Below are 22156 nucleotides of genomic sequence, written 5' to 3' on the forward strand. Positions count from 1 at the left end.
TGGCGTGCATGCACTGACTCTCCCCTGTGTGCCCGCTGGGTTTGTGCATCTTTATTTGATTGTTTGTGAAAGAAGCATTGAAGTTAAATGTGGATGCAGATAGAAGAGAGTTGAACTGCGCAGAGAGTTCAGCTCAGTCGAAGCAGGAGCGAGGAGAGGGCAGAAAGCGGAGGGATCCGCGGCGCTTCTATTATGCTCGATTCGCTCACTATTTGCCAGCCTAGCCGATCGGATCCATGGTGAAGAGGAAGAAGACGTCGCCCGGCACCGAGGAACACGAGAATGGGTGAAATAACATTTGAGATTCACACTTTATTCCGAGGTCGAAGGCACCGAGGGGCTCGCGTTGTCGTTCGAGCAGGGCGCTAAACTGAAAAGCGCTCGCATTTGAATTTAGTTGAAATTCAACCCGAGATATTTCACATTCGAGCCCAGAGACACTCGGGTAAACCCCGCCGTCACTTAGAGAACTGTCCCGGCTGGTGGGTTTAATTTATCCGGGGTTTTTAATTGCATATATTTGGTGTTGTTCTGTCGGGACCGGAGAGGGGATTTGAAACAAACAGCGGCGGCCATGTTGAGAGACAGTGAACGTCGTCTTTAGAAGTTTAATTTTTCACGCCGCTTTGCTTCTCAATGTGACCGAATGTGCGGGATTGTGTGTTGGCAGCATGAGCCCGGGCTCCAGGGAGGGGATCGGGGTCGATGGGCCGAGGAACCCGACCACGAAGCCCCACGACGAGGAGGAGAGCGAGGAGCAGGCGAGCGAGGAGCAGCGCAGTACAAAGGGAGACGACGGAGGGGAGATTCTTAATCCATCAGCCCCGGCTCTCAGCCCCGGTTCGGCCCCGGTGCTCCCCGGCTCCCCTCCGCCAGCACCGAGCCGGACCGGGCCAGCCTCCAGCCCGCAGCCCCACACCTCCGCGGAGACCTCGGCTCCGTGTCACGACCAGCATCATTTCCTCCGGTCGAGCGTTCGACCTCCGAGCAAGCGCATCCGGAAGGATTCCATCGGATCAGCCATCAATGGACACGGCGTGGCCAAGTCGAAAGGTACTGTAGGTGACCCAGGAACGTGTGTCTGTGTGTGTGATGGGATTAACAACTCTCAATTTGGACTGTCACTGTGTTTACATGTGTGAGAGTGTGTTGTGGCTGGAGCGATGCTGTTTGTGTTGCTGTCCCTCTGGGTCCCTGCCTCTGGAGGTCCGATCTGCTCCAGCAACATCCTCACATTTGTTTTAAAAAAAAAACAAGATGTTGAATTACCATTAAGATGTCACCTGACTCTTTTTATTCAGTTTCTTGGAAAGTTTTTACTTTCCAGCTGAACTAACTGGGACTTTTATGACCGTGATTATCAACATAGAGCAGGAGAAATAAATCTCAGGTTTAAGACTGCAGTTTTTAGAATACACATTATTATGACAGAGTCCCTTATATATAATTGTTTTTGTTCATAGAGACTTTAAACAGTGCAGGTTTTTGATATATCTGCTTTTTTAGAAGCAACTGAAGATGCTCTAGTGCTGATTTCTCATTACAGCAAAAATCTGACACAAATCTCAGCTGATTCTGTGGTGACTCTTTGTGTGCGATTTCTGCAGAAGCCTTTAGAAGCTGTCATTGGTGAATTGATATAATAATAATAAACAGGCTCTCAGGCTTTAGCAGTTCACAAGAAGCCCAATGAGAAACACTAAACTGACAAGTGGCACAATTCAGTGCTTCCATGTAAATGAGGGATCTTCCTGTCCTCCAAACCCCGAGAGGAGCAGAAGACAGGTGGGGCATTGGGGTGGGGCAGGAGCGTTAATATCCTGTATATTAGAAACTCACAGTAACTGAGGTGGCTTCTGTTCCTTGACGAGCCTGTCGCTGAAACTCGCACCTGTTTCATTCCTTGCTGAAGGATTTCTTTTTAGATTTGCATACAAAATTGTTTTGAGATGTTTCCTGACTTTTTTGGGGTCGTATAATCATCTTGCTCTACAATATATTTATTGAAAAATTGCTTTATACATGAATCAGACTTAAATCTGACAGACGTGATTGTTGGGAAAGCAAACAAGACAACGATTGTTTCACTCAGTAAATTTAGATTTCTATAGAAACCTATTTATTTTAATATGTGCATCTATTTTGAAGAAGACACATCAAGTCTCTGTGAGCCACACATATGTTTTCATTTATAAGTGAGAACTAATTTTAGCTGAAAATATACTTGCCTTCACATACAAACAAACAGTCCTAGTGTTTGTGTTGGTGCCTCCTGGCATTGTGTTGTGTGCTGGGGTAAGCTTGGCCATTGCAGCCCACCACGAGTTGGTTTTGGACCTGTGTACTGTAGATCTGCCCGTATGGACTGATTGCTTTTCCTGCCTCCTTGCCAAAACCCAACCACAGCGGGGGGGTGGGCTCTCCAGGTTGTGCACTGTAATGCCAGTGGGTGGCTTTGTGTGCTCGTGTCCTACATCTTCCAAGCCGCACAGCTCAGAACTACAATTGTCTTTTTCTTTCCTCGCAGCAGCCAGGGTGGTCAACCAAAAACATTTGGCTGAATCTTTGAATCTGATTTTTTTTTCTCCCTATAAATGTTTCATTACTGATTTGTTTGTGGGCTCCTTGACTCTGTGCAACGCAGGCGCAGAGAATGGCTCGTCCTCCCAGGGTGCAGTGGGGCAGTCGGGGCCGATGGCCAGCTCCACAGGAGGAGTGTCCAAGGCCTCCAAGGGCCAAGGGTCTGCTGAGAAGGAGGAACAAGTTGGCAACCAGAAAAGGGCTCGTCGCCAGTGGGAGTCCTGGAGTGCTGAAGACAAGAACAGCTTTTTTGAAGGGCTCTATGAGGTAAAGCGTGAAAATCAATTAGTTATTACTACATAGCTTTTAGGTTCATTTGTGCTGACTCTGTTTACAAAAAGAGATTTGAACATTTCAAATGCTGTAAACATCCCTGCCCAAATATTTCCATTCGTCCTTTATGTTGGCATGGTTGCTAAGCAATACATCCACTAGAGGGCAGCACAGAGTGGAGAGTTTCTTACAACAACAAACACGTTGATTGTGGAGGAGGTTGCGATAAAGTACCAATTAAGACAGCGGCAAAGTCTTTTTGTCCCTGTGCCCAAACGAAGTAACATCTTGTAGTTTCTTACAAACTCCACAAAAAGTTCTGCACTTGTTGGAATTTCTTCCTCGTCTAGCTTGAACTAGTGGCTACACCGACCCTCCATAATTTCCAGTGTTACTGGTCCATTTACTCTCCTCCATATCTGTATGCTTTCAGAAGACATGCACATTCTGTTTTTGTATCTGACGTTGAGTACGAATTAGCAATTACACAAAATACATACTACTTTATACGACACAACCTGGCATTTGTCTTATCTTTATGTTATGCATCACAGGACACATGAAATCAAGATTAAAAAACAATTTAATTTGTATCTTTTCACATCTTCTACTCTCCTTCCCTCTACTTCTCTCTAGCATGGAAAGGACTTTGAGGCAATCCAGAACAACATTGCAATGAAGTACAAGAAGAGAGGGAAGCCAGTTAACATGGTGAAGAACAAGGAGCAAGTCCGCCACTTTTACTACCGCACCTGGCACAAGATCTCCAAACACATCGACTTTGCCAACGGTGAGTTGCCCATAATCTCTGTCACCCCAAAACAGCTGGAGGGTTGGAGCACCATGGTCTTACTGTTCAATCTAATCCATCATTTCAGATATCTCAATTTGTTCATGTTGAATCAGGGCTGGTTTGGGTTTTAAGGGTGCCTTTTGCAACAGTTGCTGCCATGGAGAAAAACTAAAATATCGATTTAATAATCCTTACTCTTACTCTTAATGTTCATGTCACCCCTTGTTGGACAGTTTGACTGACAGGTCAAAAACATGTGTGAAAGAATCTCACCAGACGAGCTTTACTCCCTTTCTCCTACAAAAAGCTGTGTGTCACTGCCGTGTTATCTTAACATAGTGTTGTGACTTGTCCCTCCTTCCCTTCTCAGTGTACTCCCGGGTGCTGAAGAAATCCTCCCAGGAACTCTATGGTCTCATCTGCTACGCTGAGCTCCGCAAAAAAGTTGGAGGATGTAAGTGAAGGCTGTGCACACACACGCACCAAGACACGTCTCTGTGGAAGTTGTTTTCATGCTGTTAGATTGTGACACATGGGACGTGATTAAATGCTGCATGTCACGGGGGACAGCTGCTCCTTCTCTAAGACGACGTAAATGACTCTCTGGCTTTGTGTTTTGTCTTTGACAGTAATGGACGATAAGAACGTGGCAAAGCTGAATGAACTCATCCAGCAAGGGTAAGTCTGTCGTTAAAGTGATCAAATGCTCAGCCGCCTGTCACTATGCAGTTTTAGATTTTCAGCACGTACAAAAAACCTGATAAGCTTTCACTCTCAGTATGTGAAATAAACTCAGTTTGACCTCAGGATGACATATACCAAATACAAGATAAGCAGGAGGAACACATCCCACATAGGCCGCTTCTTTCACTTAGAGGGATTGTATAGGATATAAAAATGTGTCATTATATCTTGTTCAGACCTGGCATCAACGTGATCCCCTCACAAGTGGTCAGCGCTAAGTACAAGTCTGAACGTACTTAAATGCATCTTCATTTAGATCGGATCCCTCAGACCACATTCCGAGGTGGTCTGGGATGCATGTTGCCACATTCTTTCTGCTGTGTCAACACAATTACATCCTGGGCCAAATATGAGGGACCGCCTACTCAACTGACTTCCTCTGACCCGCCACAGTTTCAAAATGAATCAAACGTAAAACGTTAACACCAGGTCTGAACAGGGCCTTTCATATTGCATGGCTGCTGTATTGTAAAGGGTTCGGCTAGCTTTGTACATGTGCTATGTTCATCTGAATTACCTCTATACTAAAAATTGTAATTTGATGCCAAAAAGTTCTCCTTGAAGATTTCTCTGCTCCTCTGCTTGTTTGACCAGGGCTACCACCGTACGCTCCAAAGGGAGGAACTTGAGAATTAAAGCCCCCATGTGCCGTGCACTGAAGAAACTCTGCGACCCCGATGGTGAGACACTCCTCACACACTGCACATGCAAAGTCAACAAACATCGGTGCTGAAAATACAAACTGTGACGATGGCGAGGCACAGCGATTGTGGGGGCGGGCTTTTTTCTGGCAATAACAATAACAGTGTGGGCTAGTGGCGTTTCCATGGTAACCCTGTGGGAGCTATGTGAGGAGGAGGAACAGGAGGGAGGTGATGGAGATGACTGGTTCGGCAGGCTGCTGCCATTGACCCTTCGGTTCAACATCATCCACATATATAGAAATCCTTTTTCTTTCAATCCAGGATGGAAAAACAGAATCTTGCCGCTTGCATTACCAATTCTCTTAAAGTCGATCTTTATTTTCATAGCTGTATCAGTGCTTTGCTCATTCTGGTTGGTTTATTTCCTTTATTGCTCTAGTTACACTCTTTTCATTGCCTGCTAATCCGTTCAGCATGAACGTTTGCAAGATAGAATACTTATAAGTGTAGTTTCCTGTTCAAGTGATGTCATTGTGGATATTTAGGTTTACCTGTTGTACAGTTGTGACATTTGTGTCTGCTGGTTTTTCGAAATTTATGACTGACACAAAATCCCATCGGCTGGGCACCTGCTCTCTCTCTCTCTAAAAACACCTGTCCGAGAAAAGAGCTTTGTTGTTGTGTCTCAGTCAGTCTCACTATGTCTCTGTGTCCGTGCAGGAGTGAGTGACGAAGAGGACCAGAAGCCAGTGCGTCTACCCCTGAAGGTGGCAGTAGAGCTCCAACCACGCAGTAACCAATCCTGGGCCCGCGTTCAGAATCTAGCCCACAACCCTCGCCTCAGGTCAGTCAGGCTTCAGCTGATGTCCGGGAGGAGTCAAAACCTGAAAACAGCGTCATCAGAATGAGCAAAAGTTTCACATTTGAGTCTGATCCTTGGAGATAAAAGTGTTTGCGATTGTTTTTTAAGGATTCTCAAGGACAGCTCACTAATGCAAATGATTAGCATATTAATCAAATGTTTGCATTAATGCATCATCGGGTAGAAAACAGTGCCTGTTTGCTCAAGCACCATCTAAGATTATAAGATAAGAGCAACCAAAAATAATCTGTTCAAAACGTTGGATACATTTGGAAAAAACAGTATTTGTAGTAATACAAAAAACATAGCCGTCTCAAAACTCTGGCCAGAGAAATTATTAAAGTTGATTTAAATTCTCATACATGAATTTTTAATAAGTCAATCATTTAGCATCAGACCTATAATTACTTGATATCTTAGGAGCATAAAACTAAAGTTAGCCGGTGCAGTGCTACACTGTCTTTCCACAGCAGCAGTCAACAAACTGTTTTGTCTTTTCTCCTCCAGGATGGTGGTGGAGCTCCACAGGAAAGTTTCCAGTCTCATTGACTATCTGAAACAGAAGTGGGCGCACCAGGACCAGCGGATCGTATCCTTTTAACAATTTGTTACAATCTTTATGTGTGTGAATTTGAGCTGGGTATTGCAATTCATCCGTTTATAGTTGGGGAGGACAAACCTGTGTGAACTGAGTCCTTAACACTGATGTTTCAGCTCAAGAGTATCATGGAGAGAGAGGCTTTGGAGGGCAGCCAGTCCAGCACAACGTCTCCTAGTAAATCACAGCCTGATGAACTTTTTCTTCTCCCCGCGGAGACCAGCACCCTGACCATGATGCCTGGTGTGGCCCGTGTGGTTCACTCCAAGGCCTCCTGCACCGTACACTGGCTGGAGAGTGGCAAGAACCGCCCTAATTCCAAGGAATTACCAACTGCTCAGATCCTAGGCATCCACACGGCTCCACCACCTCGGACTGGCACCAAATTTGGACGAGGAAGTGGTTCCATTGCTGCCACGGTCTCTGGTGCTGGTGCTTCAGTGACCGTATTGGGCGATACTCGTCGGACTGATCCCCTTAGCCCTGAACCTTCACCAGATAATTCTGCAAAGGTAGAGGAGAAGAGACCTCTGTCTGTTTCTGTCACTGCTTCCTCTCCGCAGACTGTGGCTCCCAGGGAAGAGGAAACTGGGCTGGGGCTGTCTGAGGGGGGAAAGACCTGTGCTAGTGTGGAGGCCAGTGGTGGATTAGCAGTGATCACGGACAAGTTGTGTAGTGTTGTAGAGAGCTCATCTGAGCAATGCAACGAGGAGCAGATCACCAGTGCTCCTTCCCCTGAGGCCAACCAGTCTCCTCTAGCCAAAAGTCCGATGACTGGCTCAGAGGAAGGAGTGTTGCAGGGCTCTGCACCAGCAGCCAAAGAGCGGACCATTGAGCAGATCAGAGAGGAAGGCTGGAGTGCCCGTGACGCAGAGAACGTCACCCTGGCCGAGCTCTACTTGATGTTCGGAAAACCTGGCAAGCTGCAGCTTGAATACGAGTGGCAGCCTGTGGCAGCTCCTTCTAACAACCAGGAGAATGGACAAGCCTTGGCTCAGGCCAAGCCCAACAAGACGAACCGTGTTTTGCGCTGCCTGCTCAAGCTGGTTACCACTGAGGTCAATCCTAAACCTTTGGTAGGGATACAAACTTTACTTCTCTGTGTTGTTGCTGGTTTCCAGATGCTTTTTAAAATATATTTGTTGACAAAATGTTTGAATGTCATGGTTTAGTTTTTGAAAAACTTAAAATTGATCAAACAAGGACAGGTGGTTGGAGACTTAAAGTGGTTCTCCTGTGCTACATTGCAATTTCCATGTTTACAAAATGGCATTGCAAAGAGAACTATTACCACAGATCCTACATGGAGAGATAAAGGTTAGTTTGGTGCAATGTTGGTGATGGTAGGACTGGGAACAGGCTGTACCCTGTGCCACCTTCAAACTGTAGTTAAATCTTTATTTAGAACTGTACATTTTGAACAGATGTTGTCATTAACATGTCCTCTCCTCTAGGCACCGGAGCTGTGCTCCACTGCCACATCACCGCTCAAGACCCTTCAAGAGGAGCAGAACCAGGCACTCACTCCTCCAGGAAAGGGGCTCGCAACAGGTGTGCGCAGCCCCAGCTGTGGCCGGCAGCAGGCGTCCGTCCGAGGGGCCCGGTTAAACCCGGCTAATGCTGGAACCTCAGGTATTTGTGGGTTTCAATCCCTATACTACAAAGCCATTACTACAGGCATTAAATTTAAATTAATCTTCCGTGTAGCTGATCCTATTGTAGCTGTAAACCTTAGTACAGACGAGCAGGCATCAGAGTTTCTCTGTCCCTAGATAAGACCCTATGCAAGTATGTTTTTTTCCTGATGAATGGTTTTGTGGATGGTGCTGTTGTTTGTTTGATGATGGGAAATAACTATGCAGTGCAAATGCTTCCTGTTTCATAGGAAATTAGATATTTCAAGTACTTTACGAACCATATTCTCCCAGAAGCTGTTCAGTGGGTTCATACATTATTCTCAGGAAGCGTTCCTCCCCCTAACCTAACATGTCCTTCCTGCTCCTCCCCTCTCTAGGTGGACGGAGCCTTCCCCGCTCTCTGCTGGGGTCGACAGCAGGCTGCGACTCTGAGGGGGGGGTGTTCGCGGTGCCCACCACGCTGCCCCCCAACAGCTCGCGCCACAACCGAATGTTCTCCCCCAACAAGGAAGCAGAACTAGCCTTTAGACAGCAGCTGGACTCTATCAATGTAAGACAGAGCAAAGCGTCATTACACTGGTACATTGTCCACAGTAATATATGCACAAATATTAATAGACACTTTGTTCCCTCGCAGATGCAGTCAGATCTTTTCCTTTCCAGACAGAGAAAACCTCGGAACAGGCAACTCCGCAAACCCCTCGTAGTTCAGGTAAGAGAAGAAATAAAGGGTGTTTTATTTGAATGTGCAGTTGCATTGACTCTCTATTGGGTTATACTTTTATTGTCTTACATGTTGCTGTCTTACAATGGGCTCAAAGTCTGTTTCTGTCTCTTTCCCAGCGGACACTGCTGCCTCGAACTACAGGGGACACTCCTCAGCACGTCTGCTCCTTCTCCATCCTCTCCAACTCCTCTGCCACAGGTACGCTTCCTCACATCAGGACAGAATGATGATACAACAAGTTGTCAGCAGAGGATGGGAAGTTTAAAAATTTCCATTTGCTGTCTCACTTCCTGTTTCTTCCCTCAGGAACTGGATCTTTCCGGCCAATCCATACTCGCCTTGCTCCTCCCCCCCGCCCTCCCGTTTCCAAAGTCTCCCCCAGCTCTGCAGCAGCCAGCCAACTCTCCAGTATGTATATTCTGTTTCCTGTCCATGTTTTATTGACATTTTGTTAAATTCTAGATAGAATATAATGTAGGCTGTAATGTTAAAGATTTCAGTTTGAGTTCCTTTTTTTATCCTGTGGCCATAGAAAGTAAAATTACTACTTAGAGATAAGCTTTTCTCTTATTCTAAACTTTTAAAATGATTGGCCTCTTTTGTCCCACATGATCTCCAACAGTCGATATGATTTTGAACAAATAATCCATTGTGCAGAGCAAAATGGACAAAAAGAACATTCTTCTGCTCTGAAGGGAAGAACTTTCAATTTGTACATTCAAACTGTTGTTGAGTTTGATTCCTGAAATGTTTAGTTGCACACTAGTGTCCACTACGGTTAATACTCATGCAGATGTGACAAATCCTCTATGTTATCCTAACTGTTATTATTCTTAAAGGTGCCATCGACCTGGCAGCCAAGTCTGCAGGCATCATCCCCGGCAGCCCCTGTCGGAATCTGGATTCTCCCTCTCTCGACAACGGCACTTTGCTCTCCACCGAACCCATTACAGAAGATGAACCAGACTCTCAGCTCCTCCAACAAAGCGTCCCAGAGGTCAGGACACCCACACACACACACACACACACACGTTCCGAAATCTACTTATTTATGATTAGTCCCTTTTTTTAGGATAACAGAGCTGGATCACTCCTCGCACTAGTAAATTTAGCTTATCATCTGTACAGTATAGTCCAAGTTCCTCCCCCTTTTTAAGTGTTGAACTTGTTCTTTCAGCAGAATGGTTTGCCTCCACCATCCCCTGGAGCGACTGGTGGGGGAGACTCACTCCTCTCTCCACCCAGTGTCTCCTCGCTCCTGGACATCTCGCTCCCTGGGCCCCCCGAAGAGACTCTGGCCCCCGGAGGCCCTCAATCGCACATCAGTGACTCCATCATAGAGCTCGCCATCAACTCTGGCCACTACGGTGGTACGTGCCTGTTTCCAACCTTCATCAACATCTAATTTGGATGTGTAGATGTTGGGTCTTGTGCAAGGGTTTTTGTTGAACAGGAAAAAGGTTTTGTAAATCCCAGACTACAAGATTTTATTTGTCTTCTCATTAGAGATTTGAAATTATGTGAAGGAATCTGTGGACGACAACTAAGCTTCTGACCCCTCAGGAGTAAAAACCACTGTATGTGTGTCTGTGTGTGTGTCTGTGCGTGTGTACTTGTAAGCTAACATGTCTGTTTGTCTCTCATGGTGCAGGTGAGGAGTCAACTCTCTCTCCAGCCAAGCTGAGCAGCAACGACGGCTCCAAACTTTTGGCCTCTTCTCCCTCAGTCAGCCCGTCCCGAGGCTGGATCCCATCCCCCAGCCACGACCCCCAGTGGTACCCCAGCGACTCCTCTGACTCCGCACTGGGATGCCTCCTCTGTAAGTGTTTTTCTCCCCTACAGAACCATCCACAAACAGATATTACTATAGATAACTATCTTTTTACAAATCGTAGCTCTGCTCTACTTCTCCGTTTGATTCTATCCATTGAGTTGAGGCTTAAGGCTCATTGAAGAGATGCGATGGTTTCAAACAATGAAACCGTCACTGCTCTCATACTTCCACGTGTCATGGATGTTGCCATTGTTTGAAATGTACCTCCTGTTCATGTTCATCCAGCCAGTATGGTGTCCCCGGATAAAGGGAGGCGGACCACGCTCACCCCCTCCGGCCCCTCCAGTGGCACAGCTTTGCTTGGTCCTAGCCTCCTGGACTGCAACTCCCATGATTCCTTTCAGTCCCGGGGTCTTCCTGACGTGGCCGAGGTGAGTTCAGGCCTTTGACTATATTTGAGGACGGGGGAATTTCTGTCTTTGTTTTTCACAAATGTGAAATCTTTTTATTCTTTGAAGTGTACACTCAAATTAGCCTTATATGCTAACTCAAAATCCCCGTGGAATCCATCTTCAAATGCTCTCTGGTTGTTTGCAGATGGACTCTCAGCTTGCTTGTATGATGAGTGAAAGCAGCGTGGACTACATCGCTCGCTTCAGCGACCTGGCTCAGGAGCTGGCTGTGACCGAGCGCTCCATCCCGCCGCCCTGAGGAGGAGAGGACCACCACACCACGGCCATCTGGAGGACAAGTCCCAGAGCGGCCCAGGAACGGGTCTCTCCCCGATGGCAAGACTGTTGTTTCCTCTGTCGCTTCTACACTGTGGAAAAGGCAGTTGTGGAGAAAAGCTCAGCCCCTATAAGCCATCCCTGCCCCGTTTGTTTAAGTGCAATAATGACAGTGAACCTTGACCATTGTTCAAAGTTAAAAAAATGCATTGGTTTCACTGGACTGTTCTTTAAGGTGAAATGCCCTTTAAAAACAAACACTTAAGGAAAAACGAAAAAAAAACGCGTTTACAAAACACAACCTCATGTACAGGAAGATACAATGCCATATCTGAACAAAATATTTCCACTGATCTTACGTCTTCTCATGATCTTTGAGTGTGTGCAAGCGTTTGTGTGCGTGTGTGTGTGCAGTGTGTGTATTTCTGTCATCTTTTCTCTCAGATCGCCCTCCAAAATGTGTAAATCCTCCATAATGTGCAGTTGAGGTCCCAGTCGGTGGCAAACAGCTGCCGGAAGGCGGTTTTTTTTGGAAAGTGTTGGCAGTGAGAAAACGCAATGCGTTCAGTCGTCACGGCAGCAAAAGTGGAGCACGAAGACGCAAAGTCCTTGGCTCCTGCCCTACATTTTACATGCTCTTCATCTCAGTCAGTTCAGGTATCATTGGTTAGACTCGAGGAGCAGAGCCTGCCGTGTTTGTTTGGAGTCAGGTTTTTTTTTCCGTTTATTACAGCCACGTGCAAAATGGCAGCTTCTGTCGCTTGGATACGTTTTATGGCAGCACTAAAGATGTGATCGTCTGCAGCTGCTTCCTTGAATTTCTTTATCTGAATTTCTAGTGGAGTTTAAACTTTCATTGCCCGATGCCTCATAACATTTTCATAGATTTTAACGTTTTTCCAGATTATAACTAAGAAAACAGCCTTTAGGTTTGTTTGTTGTTCTTTAAGAAATAACTTCATTCTTCACTTATTTTACTTTCAGCTGCGGTTTCTCTTTTTAACATAATGATATACTCAGACATTGCAGTTTGAATAACATGGCGTTTGGACTCAGCTACAGATTAAGTGACAGTGCTCATTTGACTATTTTGCCCATAAAATGAGCAACTGTAATTTTCACTTTTAGATTTTTGTTTTAAATTGTATTCATTTTTAAATTTCAAATGTCTGACTGACGTTTCAGTTAATATTACACTCCAGATGAAATAAGAAGTATATTACGAAATCAAACACTGAAGCTGTAGTTGACACTCCGCTCATACTAAGTTATAAAGTCACTATTGATTTTACATTGTCTATTGATGAGTGTGGATCCTGAACACTGGGCCATCGTCGCTCTCACCTCAGGCCGCTCTGAACCTGATGCTCTTTTCTTTGTTTGTTGTTCACAGAGACTACAAATGTACCACGTTAACTCCAGACTCTGAATTTCAATTACCAGCATCATCGATATGCAGTATTGAACACATATTGCCTCATCAACCGGTTTTAACTTCGTCTCTGTTAGTGTGAATTGTTGGGAGAATTCTAGTCATTCCACAAATGGGATTTAAAAAAAATGTTGGTCTCTCCTTCAAGCTCCCTCCACGGTTTTGACTGACGCTTTAAAACCTGTCGTGGCGCTGATTCGTTAGAGATGTTTGAAAAAGGTTTCATCTCCTCACACCAGAAGAGGAACGACGAAGGTGTTCTTCATGAAGAAATAAACAGCAGGTTTTGTCTTTGAATCTGGCTTTTTGTTTTTGTTTCTGTTTTGTTTAAAGATTTATTTGTACAAATGGCAATTCCAGTATTGACTGCGCTTTTGTAACATATTGTAAATTGTTATTTGGACTATTTATTGAAAACATTTCTGAAAATGTTTTCTCTTTAACTTAATATTAAGACGACGTCTAAAAAGGAAAAAACCTGTTGTTTAAAATGTTCCGTTTGTAAAAGGTGTTTTTATTCTCTGTATAAAGATAGTTATAAAAAAAATGGCTCATTGTTTCTTGTATTCATTGTGTTTAATTTGTGATAAAACCAGTTCAAATGTTACAATTTACAGAGAAGCCTTTTGGTCATTACCTCCACCATGGAGCTTGATGAAAATAAATAGGTGGAGGAATGGCTGTACTGAGCTCCTTTCTGGTTATCAACGTTATGTGTTATCTGTTCCAGAGAGGGCTGAGTGGTTTCTCTGTGGTCTGAGTGGTTTCTCTGTGGTCTGCAGATAAACGAAAAAAGTTATCTTCCATCAAAACAATATAACTAGTAAACCAAAATAATCCCATGTCATGGAGTCAGTTCAGGAAACAGCCTCACAATGTTGTCACAGGAGAGTTTACCAGTTGACTTTAAAGCAGTGATATTGTTAACAAGCTTAATTCCTGAAATGAATGGACAACACAGTCTGGTCCAGTTTCAGATTTTCTGCTAGTAGCACTTCAAACTGTGTCACTTAAGAAAAGCATCTATTCACATCACGTGTCCATTTGGCCTCCATGTGCTGCAGTCAGTTTCACGTTTCGGTCCTTGTGACACAAACTTTATCCACAGCCGCGATCATCCGTCTTTCGGTTTCTGCTCCTTGCGAGCCCGAGAGGCCATGAGTTTGAAGAAGAGTGCGGGCCACAGCGTGCGGAGGTAGACGGCCAAGGTGGCCAGAGGTTCTGCTAAAACCACATCTTTGCTCCTCTGACGAATGGCCTTCAGGACCGCGAGAGCCACGTCTCTGGGATCCCGACCCGTAGCTGTGGTTTTGTCCAAAACTGAAAGCGGCGTCGCACAAACAAGAAACAGAATCAATGACGCCTCAGTCAGCTTCTTTGGAAAACTGTCTTTACATCTCGTAATTCTTTAATTTTGTTGTTTTTACTCTATATTTGACTCTAACAGAAAATAAACATGCTGCACAAGTTGGGTTCATGAGGTGTTGTCGTGTTTTACAAAAGGGGAAACACAATTTCCAAAAAGCAAAAGGACAACAGTAAAAATCCTGTTAAATGTCCTGCAATTATTTCCAGTGCCTCACCTCCGTACTTGGAGCCGTCCCCGGTGACGGCATTGAGAGACAGGTTTGTTCGGATGTAACCGGGGCTGATCACGGTCACTGGAATCCCATAGCACTCGACCTCTGCCCGTAAGCAGTCGAAGAAAGCCTGGGTGGCGTGTTTAGAGGCTGCGTCTGGTGGGGAAAAGACACAGGACTGCTTCACTCCCATCAACATGACGGACTAGAAACCTCTTGGGCATTTAGTTTGTGATACTGAACAGGAAGAAGCAACTTACAAGCGGATCTGTATGGGATGGCGATCTTGCCCTGGACGCTGCTGATGACCACGATGTGGCCGCTACGCCGGCTGACCATGGAGGGCAGGAGAGCTGTGAAGGGAGCAGAGAAGAATGAGTGAGATAAATATAAAAATATTGTGTGGTCCTGTTTACACTTAAAATCCTTGGCAATCTGCTGAGTTCTCTTCCTTATCAGTGTAACCACAGCAACAAACACACATTATACACGACGACTCACATCTGCAAACCAAATGCTATAAAACCTCAGCTCCTCACTAACCCTGAGTCAGAGCGACAGGGCCGAAGTAATTTGTCTCCATGACGTCCCGTTGAACCGAAAGATGGGTGTCCAGGATGTTACCACGGTAACTGATTCCGGCGTTGTTGATGAGGACATCGACTTGTCCGTAACATTTCAGGATCTGCTCTGCAGCTCTGTCCACCGTGCCCGAGTCAGCCAGGTCGAACACGGCCGTCCTGGGAACGTGAGTCTGTCGGTAGAAACAAAAACAGTTGAACACTCGGGCTGAAACAAATCATTCTGTAATTCTTGTATTTTAATGAAGATTAATGGAGTTTCGTGTTGGATTCTCAGCAAAGAAAGGGATGGAAAGAATTCAAACTTTTAAAAATAATCTCACGTTACTTTTACACCTGAGCAAGTGACATTGTCAAATGTTCCTCTTTGTTCGGACCAACAATCCCACACTTTTAGAAAGAGGTCTTACAACACTGCTCTCACATTTGAGCGGCTTGGCGGTTTCCTGGCTGATCCTTTGTGCATCGCTCTCTCTCTGTAATGTCTTCCCTCTACTAATGGAACATCTTAAAGTCTATTGACTATGCAATACATTTTTCCTTTTTATCTCCACTCTAGTGTAATCACCTTCTGCTGGGCGCCTGTTGAACTGGCGGCGAGCTCCTGGACGACCTGCTGCAGACGGGCTGCGTCTCGACCACACAGAACCAGCCGTGCACCTGCAGCGTGGAACACCCGCGCACACTCTGCGGAAACAGACAACACCTCCGGTTCAAGCTGAATATTAATAGCGTGATAATCTAGCACTAGGAACACGACACTAAAATGTGCCACTGTGACTTATCTCACTGCTACCCATGGGAAATGAACCGCTGTGAATCAGTGTGACTAGATTGGTGGAGATCACTTGAAGCTGAAGTGAGGAGGAGACGAGTGGGAATCGAACCTTTCCCCAGTCCGGAGCTGGCCCCTGTGATGACCACCACCGCGTCCTGCAGAGCGGCTCCTGGTCTGAGGCGGGACAGGATCCGGTACATCAGCCAGACCCCGACACTCGCTACAGCCAGCGGCAGCATCCCTCCTCCCGTGACCCGCTCCATGGCTCACAGACCTGCAGGACAAAGGCTTGAACCTTTAGTCCAGAGGAGCTTCTCCTGCTGCAACTGCTGATTTGCATTATCACGACATTCAGACTCTTGTGGAGAGAAGTCAGCGGACAAACATTTATAATTTCACAAATAATAGATTGTTTCAGCAGAACACAGTGAGATCTTAAGATGTTTCGCACCAAAGCCAAAGTGACTGTGGGTGTTTTAATATTCAGATCTTTAAGTTGAGCTGCTTCCACTCGTCCCCTGGTCCTGAGAAGCCAACTACTGTCAAATCTGCTGAAACTACACACACACACACACACACACACACACACACACACACACACACAGTGAAGGTCACCATAAACAAGAATGAGGTGAAATATCTGTGTCACCTCTCTAGGATTTCTTCAAAATAAGATTTAAAATGAGCAGGTTGCGATGAAGAAGTTGCCAACTTTTCCTTAAATTTTCTCAAGAATTCTAAAGCAAAATCTTCTGAAACTTGACACAGAGACAGTGAAGGTCACAATAAACAAGAATGAGGTGAAATATCTGTGTCACATCTCAAGGCTTCTTTTTTAAATAATGTTTATTATGAGCAGGTGTGGTTTATTTACAATCTACGGTTTGCACATGACTGCAGTAGTTACTATTAGCATTAGTTTTAGCAATATAAACACAGTTAGCATTTGGTGACGCACAGCAGGTTTGTGTCGAGAACACACCGAATGAACCATGTTGACTACACGTTAGAACCTCACAACACAACACAACATAACACAAGGAGCTCCACACTGACTCCACTAAACATGGAGGCTAGCCGGGATGCTAATGCTAATGTTAGCTTGTTTCCAACAATGCGACAAACTGACCCAGAAACACAAGAGTTGGTTTCAAAGTTGAAAGCCTCACCTGATGTGTGTTTCTGTTCTGAACCGGAGCAGCGGGAGAACTTCCGGGTTCGTCTCTTTCCGGAACTCTACGACCGGAAGCCCGGAGATGGTCACGGTCATTCACCGCTGGGCATTGTGGGAGTTGAAGTTTTGGGTTTGCTAGTGGACTTTGGACTCATGTGCTCGTGTCTCGTTTCACACAGATACAAACTCTTTGCTGCCAGGTTCTCACAGGTTCTCTAACCGGGCTGGTTTGTGTTGAAGTGGAACATTAAAAAGAGTTTTTACCTTTTTTAAACTTGAAAGTGAATCAAGACTCCTCCTCACATCTGGATTAGAAACCGGATGTGAACCTCTGGGCTGTTGAAATCACTGAAGTTGTGTTTTTTCCTGAGTCTCTCTCTCATTCTGCAGGTTTACTAACTTCAACTAGTGACCTAATCCTGCTGACCTTATAACCAGTGTCTCCTTTGATGTGATAGGGCGTCCTAACACTAACAGACCTAGTGGTCACCCTTAAAGTGTGATAAGCAGCCTCACTGCTGTGGATCAGCACTGAGCATCAGGTCAGCTGACAGATGATTAGCCAGCACTGGCTCCAAACCAGCAAACTAATGAGGTTATCTTGGGTTGTCCCTCTGAGTACTCATCCGTCTTCTTCAAGTGTCTGCGTCTCCCTGTGTCAGTCCAGCACACCTACATGTAGAGTGAGAGGCTGAAGGCGCTGGGAGGTTTCCCGTGCTCTGTGAGCATTAAGGCAATTTATTTAATTCAGTTCCAAAATGACTGAGTTAGGGCTCAAGCAAACGGTCGTCCCTGTGGTTTTCTAAGTGAAAGACAGGCTGAGCTCACAAAGTCAATGTCAATACAGAGCTCAGCAAAGGTTGCAACCAGGTCTTCTCCAAGTTCAAGCCGTCGGCTGTAGTCTCAGTCACCTGAGGCTGTTTTCATACATTAAACAGTTAAGAAACTGTTCAACAGTGTCAACAGTTGAACATTTGTATTTACTAAACGTTTTGCAACCTGCTCGTCCTTTTAAATCCCTGTAAACATGTTATTTCCCTGTTATGGTATCAAACTGAAAATATATTGTGACATTTGTGTTACTGTGTTTGTCTGTGGACATTTTGTGTTAACAACCTTTTGAAACATTACCATGAGAAAGTTAACCATTTATTGCCAGGAAACTTTTCATTGATAAAAGTATCATATATTTTTAATCTTCTAATTTCAAGCAGAGAAAAGTCAACAACCCCTTATTGTCACATTTGGAATTGAACTGATTTACACCTAAAATCCACTTTATTGTTCAATTTTCGCGAGTCTTGTTAGATCACAAATCATCCTTCACTTCATCCATGCATGTTAATAAACAATAAACAAAACAAAGAAAGTATGAATTGTGAATGTTTGTTTCTGTTCTTAAATTTCCATTATAACGGGTTTGGCTCGACATTAATGTGAAATACTGCACAGGATCAGAAGCGTGAATAAAATGTGTATTTTCTGAAACAAGGACACATAATTGTCACCAAAGATCTTACTTGTTCTCTTTCAACCAAAGAATCTACGTGGACAAGACACAATCTCAAGTTTAGGCTTCTTGCTCCTTTGTGGACATCATGTAGAATCCGTTTAATGAAAACAGTCAAATAAAATACAGAAAAGTGAGTTTGAAATATCCTAAAGTTTAATGAAAGGGTGATGTACTGATCAGCAAGAATGGGGTACAGTAAAACTACGAGGGAAAGGGGGGGGGAAAGCTCGGTACTCAAAACATATCTGTCCGTTCGAACAGCAATACGATTCAGTCCAGAGGAACTCGGCCATTCCCTTGTGCACTAACTTGTGTGTCAAGGATGCAGGTGGAGGGCACAGGGAAGGAGGCGCAAGGGAACTACAGAGATAAACGTACTGCTGTTGTCACAAAGAAGTAAAGGAAATGTAATTGGGGAAAAAAACAATTCCTTCTAGTTTTAACTATATCCCTCTGATCAAAGTTCAAAATTGGAAGCACCCACCACACGTGCGGAGCTAACTGCTGGGCCTGATCGTGACTTCCACTTTCCTTACATCGGGGGTCGGATAGGTTCTGTTTTTTTGTTTGTTTTTCTCCTTTTTTCGGTTTGGTTCTTAAACCCTTTCAGATTGCACTCATACAGCATAGAGTTCATAGATCTTCTTGGCGCAGTACGCCAGGGCAGCCAGTGCTATCGTGTTATGGAGTCTCTTTCTGTGGACGTCATCCCTGCGTACCAACACCACGGGCGTCGAGGAGGTGAGCGTATGCAGGGGCAGCCGTGAGAGTTTTTGGCTGTCATATTCCACCTGGTACTTGCAGCAGGGGTCGAACTGCCAAGAAATCCCGTAGAGGGCAGAGCAGGCCACGCTGAGGGCGCCGGCGGGCAGCGCCACGTAGCGCGAGTATTCGACGGGCAGGGAAAGAGGCGTGAAGAGGCAAGCCGTTCCTGACAACACAGCCGTCTTGTGCAGGCAGTTGCCAACTGTAATCCAACGGGCCGTCTCGTCTCCGATACGCGTGGGCTCAATAACAATGTATTTATACTGGGCCTCCAGTGCTTGCTCCAACTCGTACTCGAACTGGTCCTGTGCGTTCTCCCCGTTGTAGATCTCGTGCACAATGTAGCAGTCTGTGGCCGCCATCACTCCCCTGGACATAAACAGAGAAAATCATTTTTGTGGCCAAATCTTAATGCAAAAGAAAACATTCCAGGAGGTTATTTTTGTCTCAAGTTTCTCAAGTTAACTTTCAGTGCATTTACTATATCACATAACAAATATATATCTGCTTCTACTCAAAAGTGCCAGTGCAAGATTTGATTGAATAGTTATATTTTGCTATTAATCTGTACATCTACATACTTACATGAGATAAATTGTATTTATAGATAAAAGATTTCCATGCAAACCTGCATTTTTTTCAGCACCTATTTGAAAAGCTACTTGAAAATGTTGATGTGTGACCTTTAGACTACATGGTGAATGACTGAGCCCACTTTTACAACACCATGAAGTCATCTCTCACTGTTTGCAGTCACAAAAAAAATAAACGCGTTTTAAATGAAGTAATTTCCCATTTTAAACGTCATTGCTTGTACTGGGATTGAACAGACAATGGGCCCTCATAGATGTTTAATGCAATAATAGTAAGTCCCTCTGGATAAAAGCGTCTGCCAAATGACATGTAATAATATTCTTTACATCAATATCCCTACTCCCTACGAAATATCAAAATACCAAAAGTCAGCTTTCATAGGGGAAGTGATGTCTACAAACTTCTTCGTCTGCCCAGCAAATAAAAAACCTGCATCCTGAGAATCATGACATTTAAAACACTGCAGTTTAAAATGCTAATCCAGACCCCTTGGATATTTTAGGTTGCAAACTAAACGCTTGCTACTGACACCTTTGTTTTGACTTTATGTTCCAGCACCTCAGCATATGTTGGTTCTTCACCCTAATGAACTGTACAACCTCCACACACATGAGTGGATCATCTGAGGCCTCGCAGTACATGTTCCCTTGATAACCAGCCAGAGAACAACTTGACAGATAACAGGCTTATTCTGCCTCACAGACAGCGGGACGTGGACTGAGGCAGCAGGGGAGGGGAGGAGGAGGAGAAGGAGGAGGGGGGGGGGAGAAGAACTTGACCACCGGTGAAAGTCATGTGAGGATCACGGATCAGGGAGCAGGGAACACCGTGTACCTGAGAGGCGCTCACACAGCCGGCGGTGGAAAAAGTTGCAGCTAAGTTCAGAAGCGACTCACTTTCAGCACACAGGTCGGGAAAAAAAACAAAAAAAAAAACAGCGGACAAGGCTAACATCCTGCCGGGACTTGGCAGCTTGTTTGCGGGGCCACACCGCAACCACAGCCCGCACCGACCCCCCCGGATAAACGCAACCTTCCTCCACCCCCTCCCGCAGTTAGTCAATTTGTGGGAAATGAACCTAAACACCAAACGAGATGCTGGTTTGATTCCCACCGCTAACGCTAGCTAGCTGAACGAGCTAGCCTGCTAACGCTAGCCAACCAGGGGATACACAATCCCGACTGGTCGCGCTGGTATTTAAACTTTTATCCGAACACAGAAATCGACACAATGACACTTCACAACACAACATTCTGGTTTCGTGGCCGAGATGTGGAGCTACTGACCTCTCCCTGCTCACTGGGACACCGCGCCTCCTTCCCAGCGACGCCATGTTGGACAGACAACCGTGATTGCGGTTGACGTATGAAAGAGCCGAGGGTTCTGGGTAATGTAGTGTGACTGTTCGCGGGGAGCTTCGCTTGGAAGCGGAATCCGGACTGCATGGCCCAGAATGCAACAAGGACAGAGCGCCTGACTTTACGTCTTTTACAGCACGTACAAGTTTTGAGAGGTCAGAATGAATTATGGATAAATGTGAAAGAGATGAACGGAGGTGTGTGTTTGTGTAGTAAATAATAATTAATTGTTTAAAAGCTCATTAAATACATACAAGAGATAACACATTAAATAATAAATAAAAAATGCTTGAGTCAGTGGCAGTATCATGTGTGAAGTATGTAACACAACGTACATGTGTTGTTTTGTAATAGCACGTGTGTTGTGTAGACTATTGGGTACTCACCCGTGTTGAGTTCTCACGTGCTCTGTTTGTGTGTGTGTGTGTGCGTGCGTGCGTGCCTGCGTGTGTGTGTGTGTAAATGGTAAATGGATTTGTATTTATATAGCGCTTTTCTAGTCTGATGAAGACCACTCAAAGCGCTTTACAGTACAGTTTCACATTCACCCATTCACACACACATTCATACAGTGCATCTACTTGCAGCACTTTGTTATTCTATGGGGGGGCTATTGAGGGTTCAGCATCTTGCCCAAGGACACTTCGGCATGCAGATGGTTCAGACTGGGGATCGAACCGCCGACCTTCAGGTTGGAGGACGACCCCTCAGCCACAGCCGCCCTCTCTGTGTGTGAGAGAGAAGATGAAAAGTGACAGTATTCACCTATGGGTGGGTCAATAATCAAATCATTGATTTATTATTAATGATAGATAGATAGATGGATAGATTGATGGATGGATAGATAGATAGACAGATGTATTGATAGATGAATAGATAGATGGATAGATGGATAGATAAATAGATGGATATATTGATAGATGAATAGATGTATAGATGGATGATACATAGATAGACAGATAGATGAATAATGCATGGATAGATGAATAAATGGATAGATAGATAGCTAGATGGATGGATA

General features: G+C 45.0%; 3 protein-coding genes across 3 annotated transcripts; 1 reads left to right on the forward strand and 2 right to left on the reverse strand.

Moving 5' to 3' along the window:
* Positions 1-80: 80 nt before the first annotated feature.
* On the forward strand, positions 81-13332 carry cramp1 (cramped chromatin regulator homolog 1). The gene is made up of 20 exons (XM_061089829.1): positions 81-286; positions 671-1053; positions 2645-2847; positions 3490-3643; positions 4017-4100; positions 4276-4324; positions 4985-5070; positions 5755-5878; positions 6404-6485; positions 6611-7570; positions 7949-8126; positions 8509-8681; positions 8769-8843; positions 8975-9056; positions 9165-9266; positions 9698-9855; positions 10039-10228; positions 10510-10677; positions 10918-11063; positions 11230-13332. Exons 1-20 carry the CDS (start codon positions 237-239, stop codon positions 11341-11343), a joined length of 3561 nt encoding a protein of 1186 aa, XP_060945812.1. The 5' UTR covers positions 81-236; the 3' UTR covers positions 11344-13332.
* Positions 13322-16966, reverse strand: dhrs7b (dehydrogenase/reductase (SDR family) member 7B). Its single transcript, XM_061089830.1, has 7 exons — positions 16901-16966; positions 15841-16005; positions 15522-15640; positions 14916-15126; positions 14633-14725; positions 14376-14528; positions 13322-14112 (listed from the first exon to the last, which is right to left on the reverse strand). The coding sequence occupies exons 2-7, from the start codon at positions 15992-15994 to the stop codon at positions 13907-13909; spliced, it is 936 nt and encodes a 311-aa protein (XP_060945813.1). The 5' UTR covers positions 15995-16005; positions 16901-16966; the 3' UTR covers positions 13322-13906.
* A 1198-nt stretch (positions 16967-18164) lies between these two features.
* Positions 18165-21127, reverse strand: tmem11 (transmembrane protein 11). Its single transcript, XM_061089903.1, has 2 exons — positions 21064-21127; positions 18165-19552 (listed from the first exon to the last, which is right to left on the reverse strand). The coding sequence occupies exons 1-2, from the start codon at positions 21108-21110 to the stop codon at positions 19036-19038; spliced, it is 564 nt and encodes a 187-aa protein (XP_060945886.1). The 5' UTR covers positions 21111-21127; the 3' UTR covers positions 18165-19035.
* Between the last annotated feature and the right edge of the window lie 1029 nt (positions 21128-22156).

The sequence above is a fragment of the Limanda limanda genome, chromosome 17, assembly GCF_963576545.1.
Source record: "Limanda limanda chromosome 17, fLimLim1.1, whole genome shotgun sequence".
NCBI lineage: Eukaryota > Metazoa > Chordata > Actinopteri > Pleuronectiformes > Pleuronectidae > Limanda > Limanda limanda.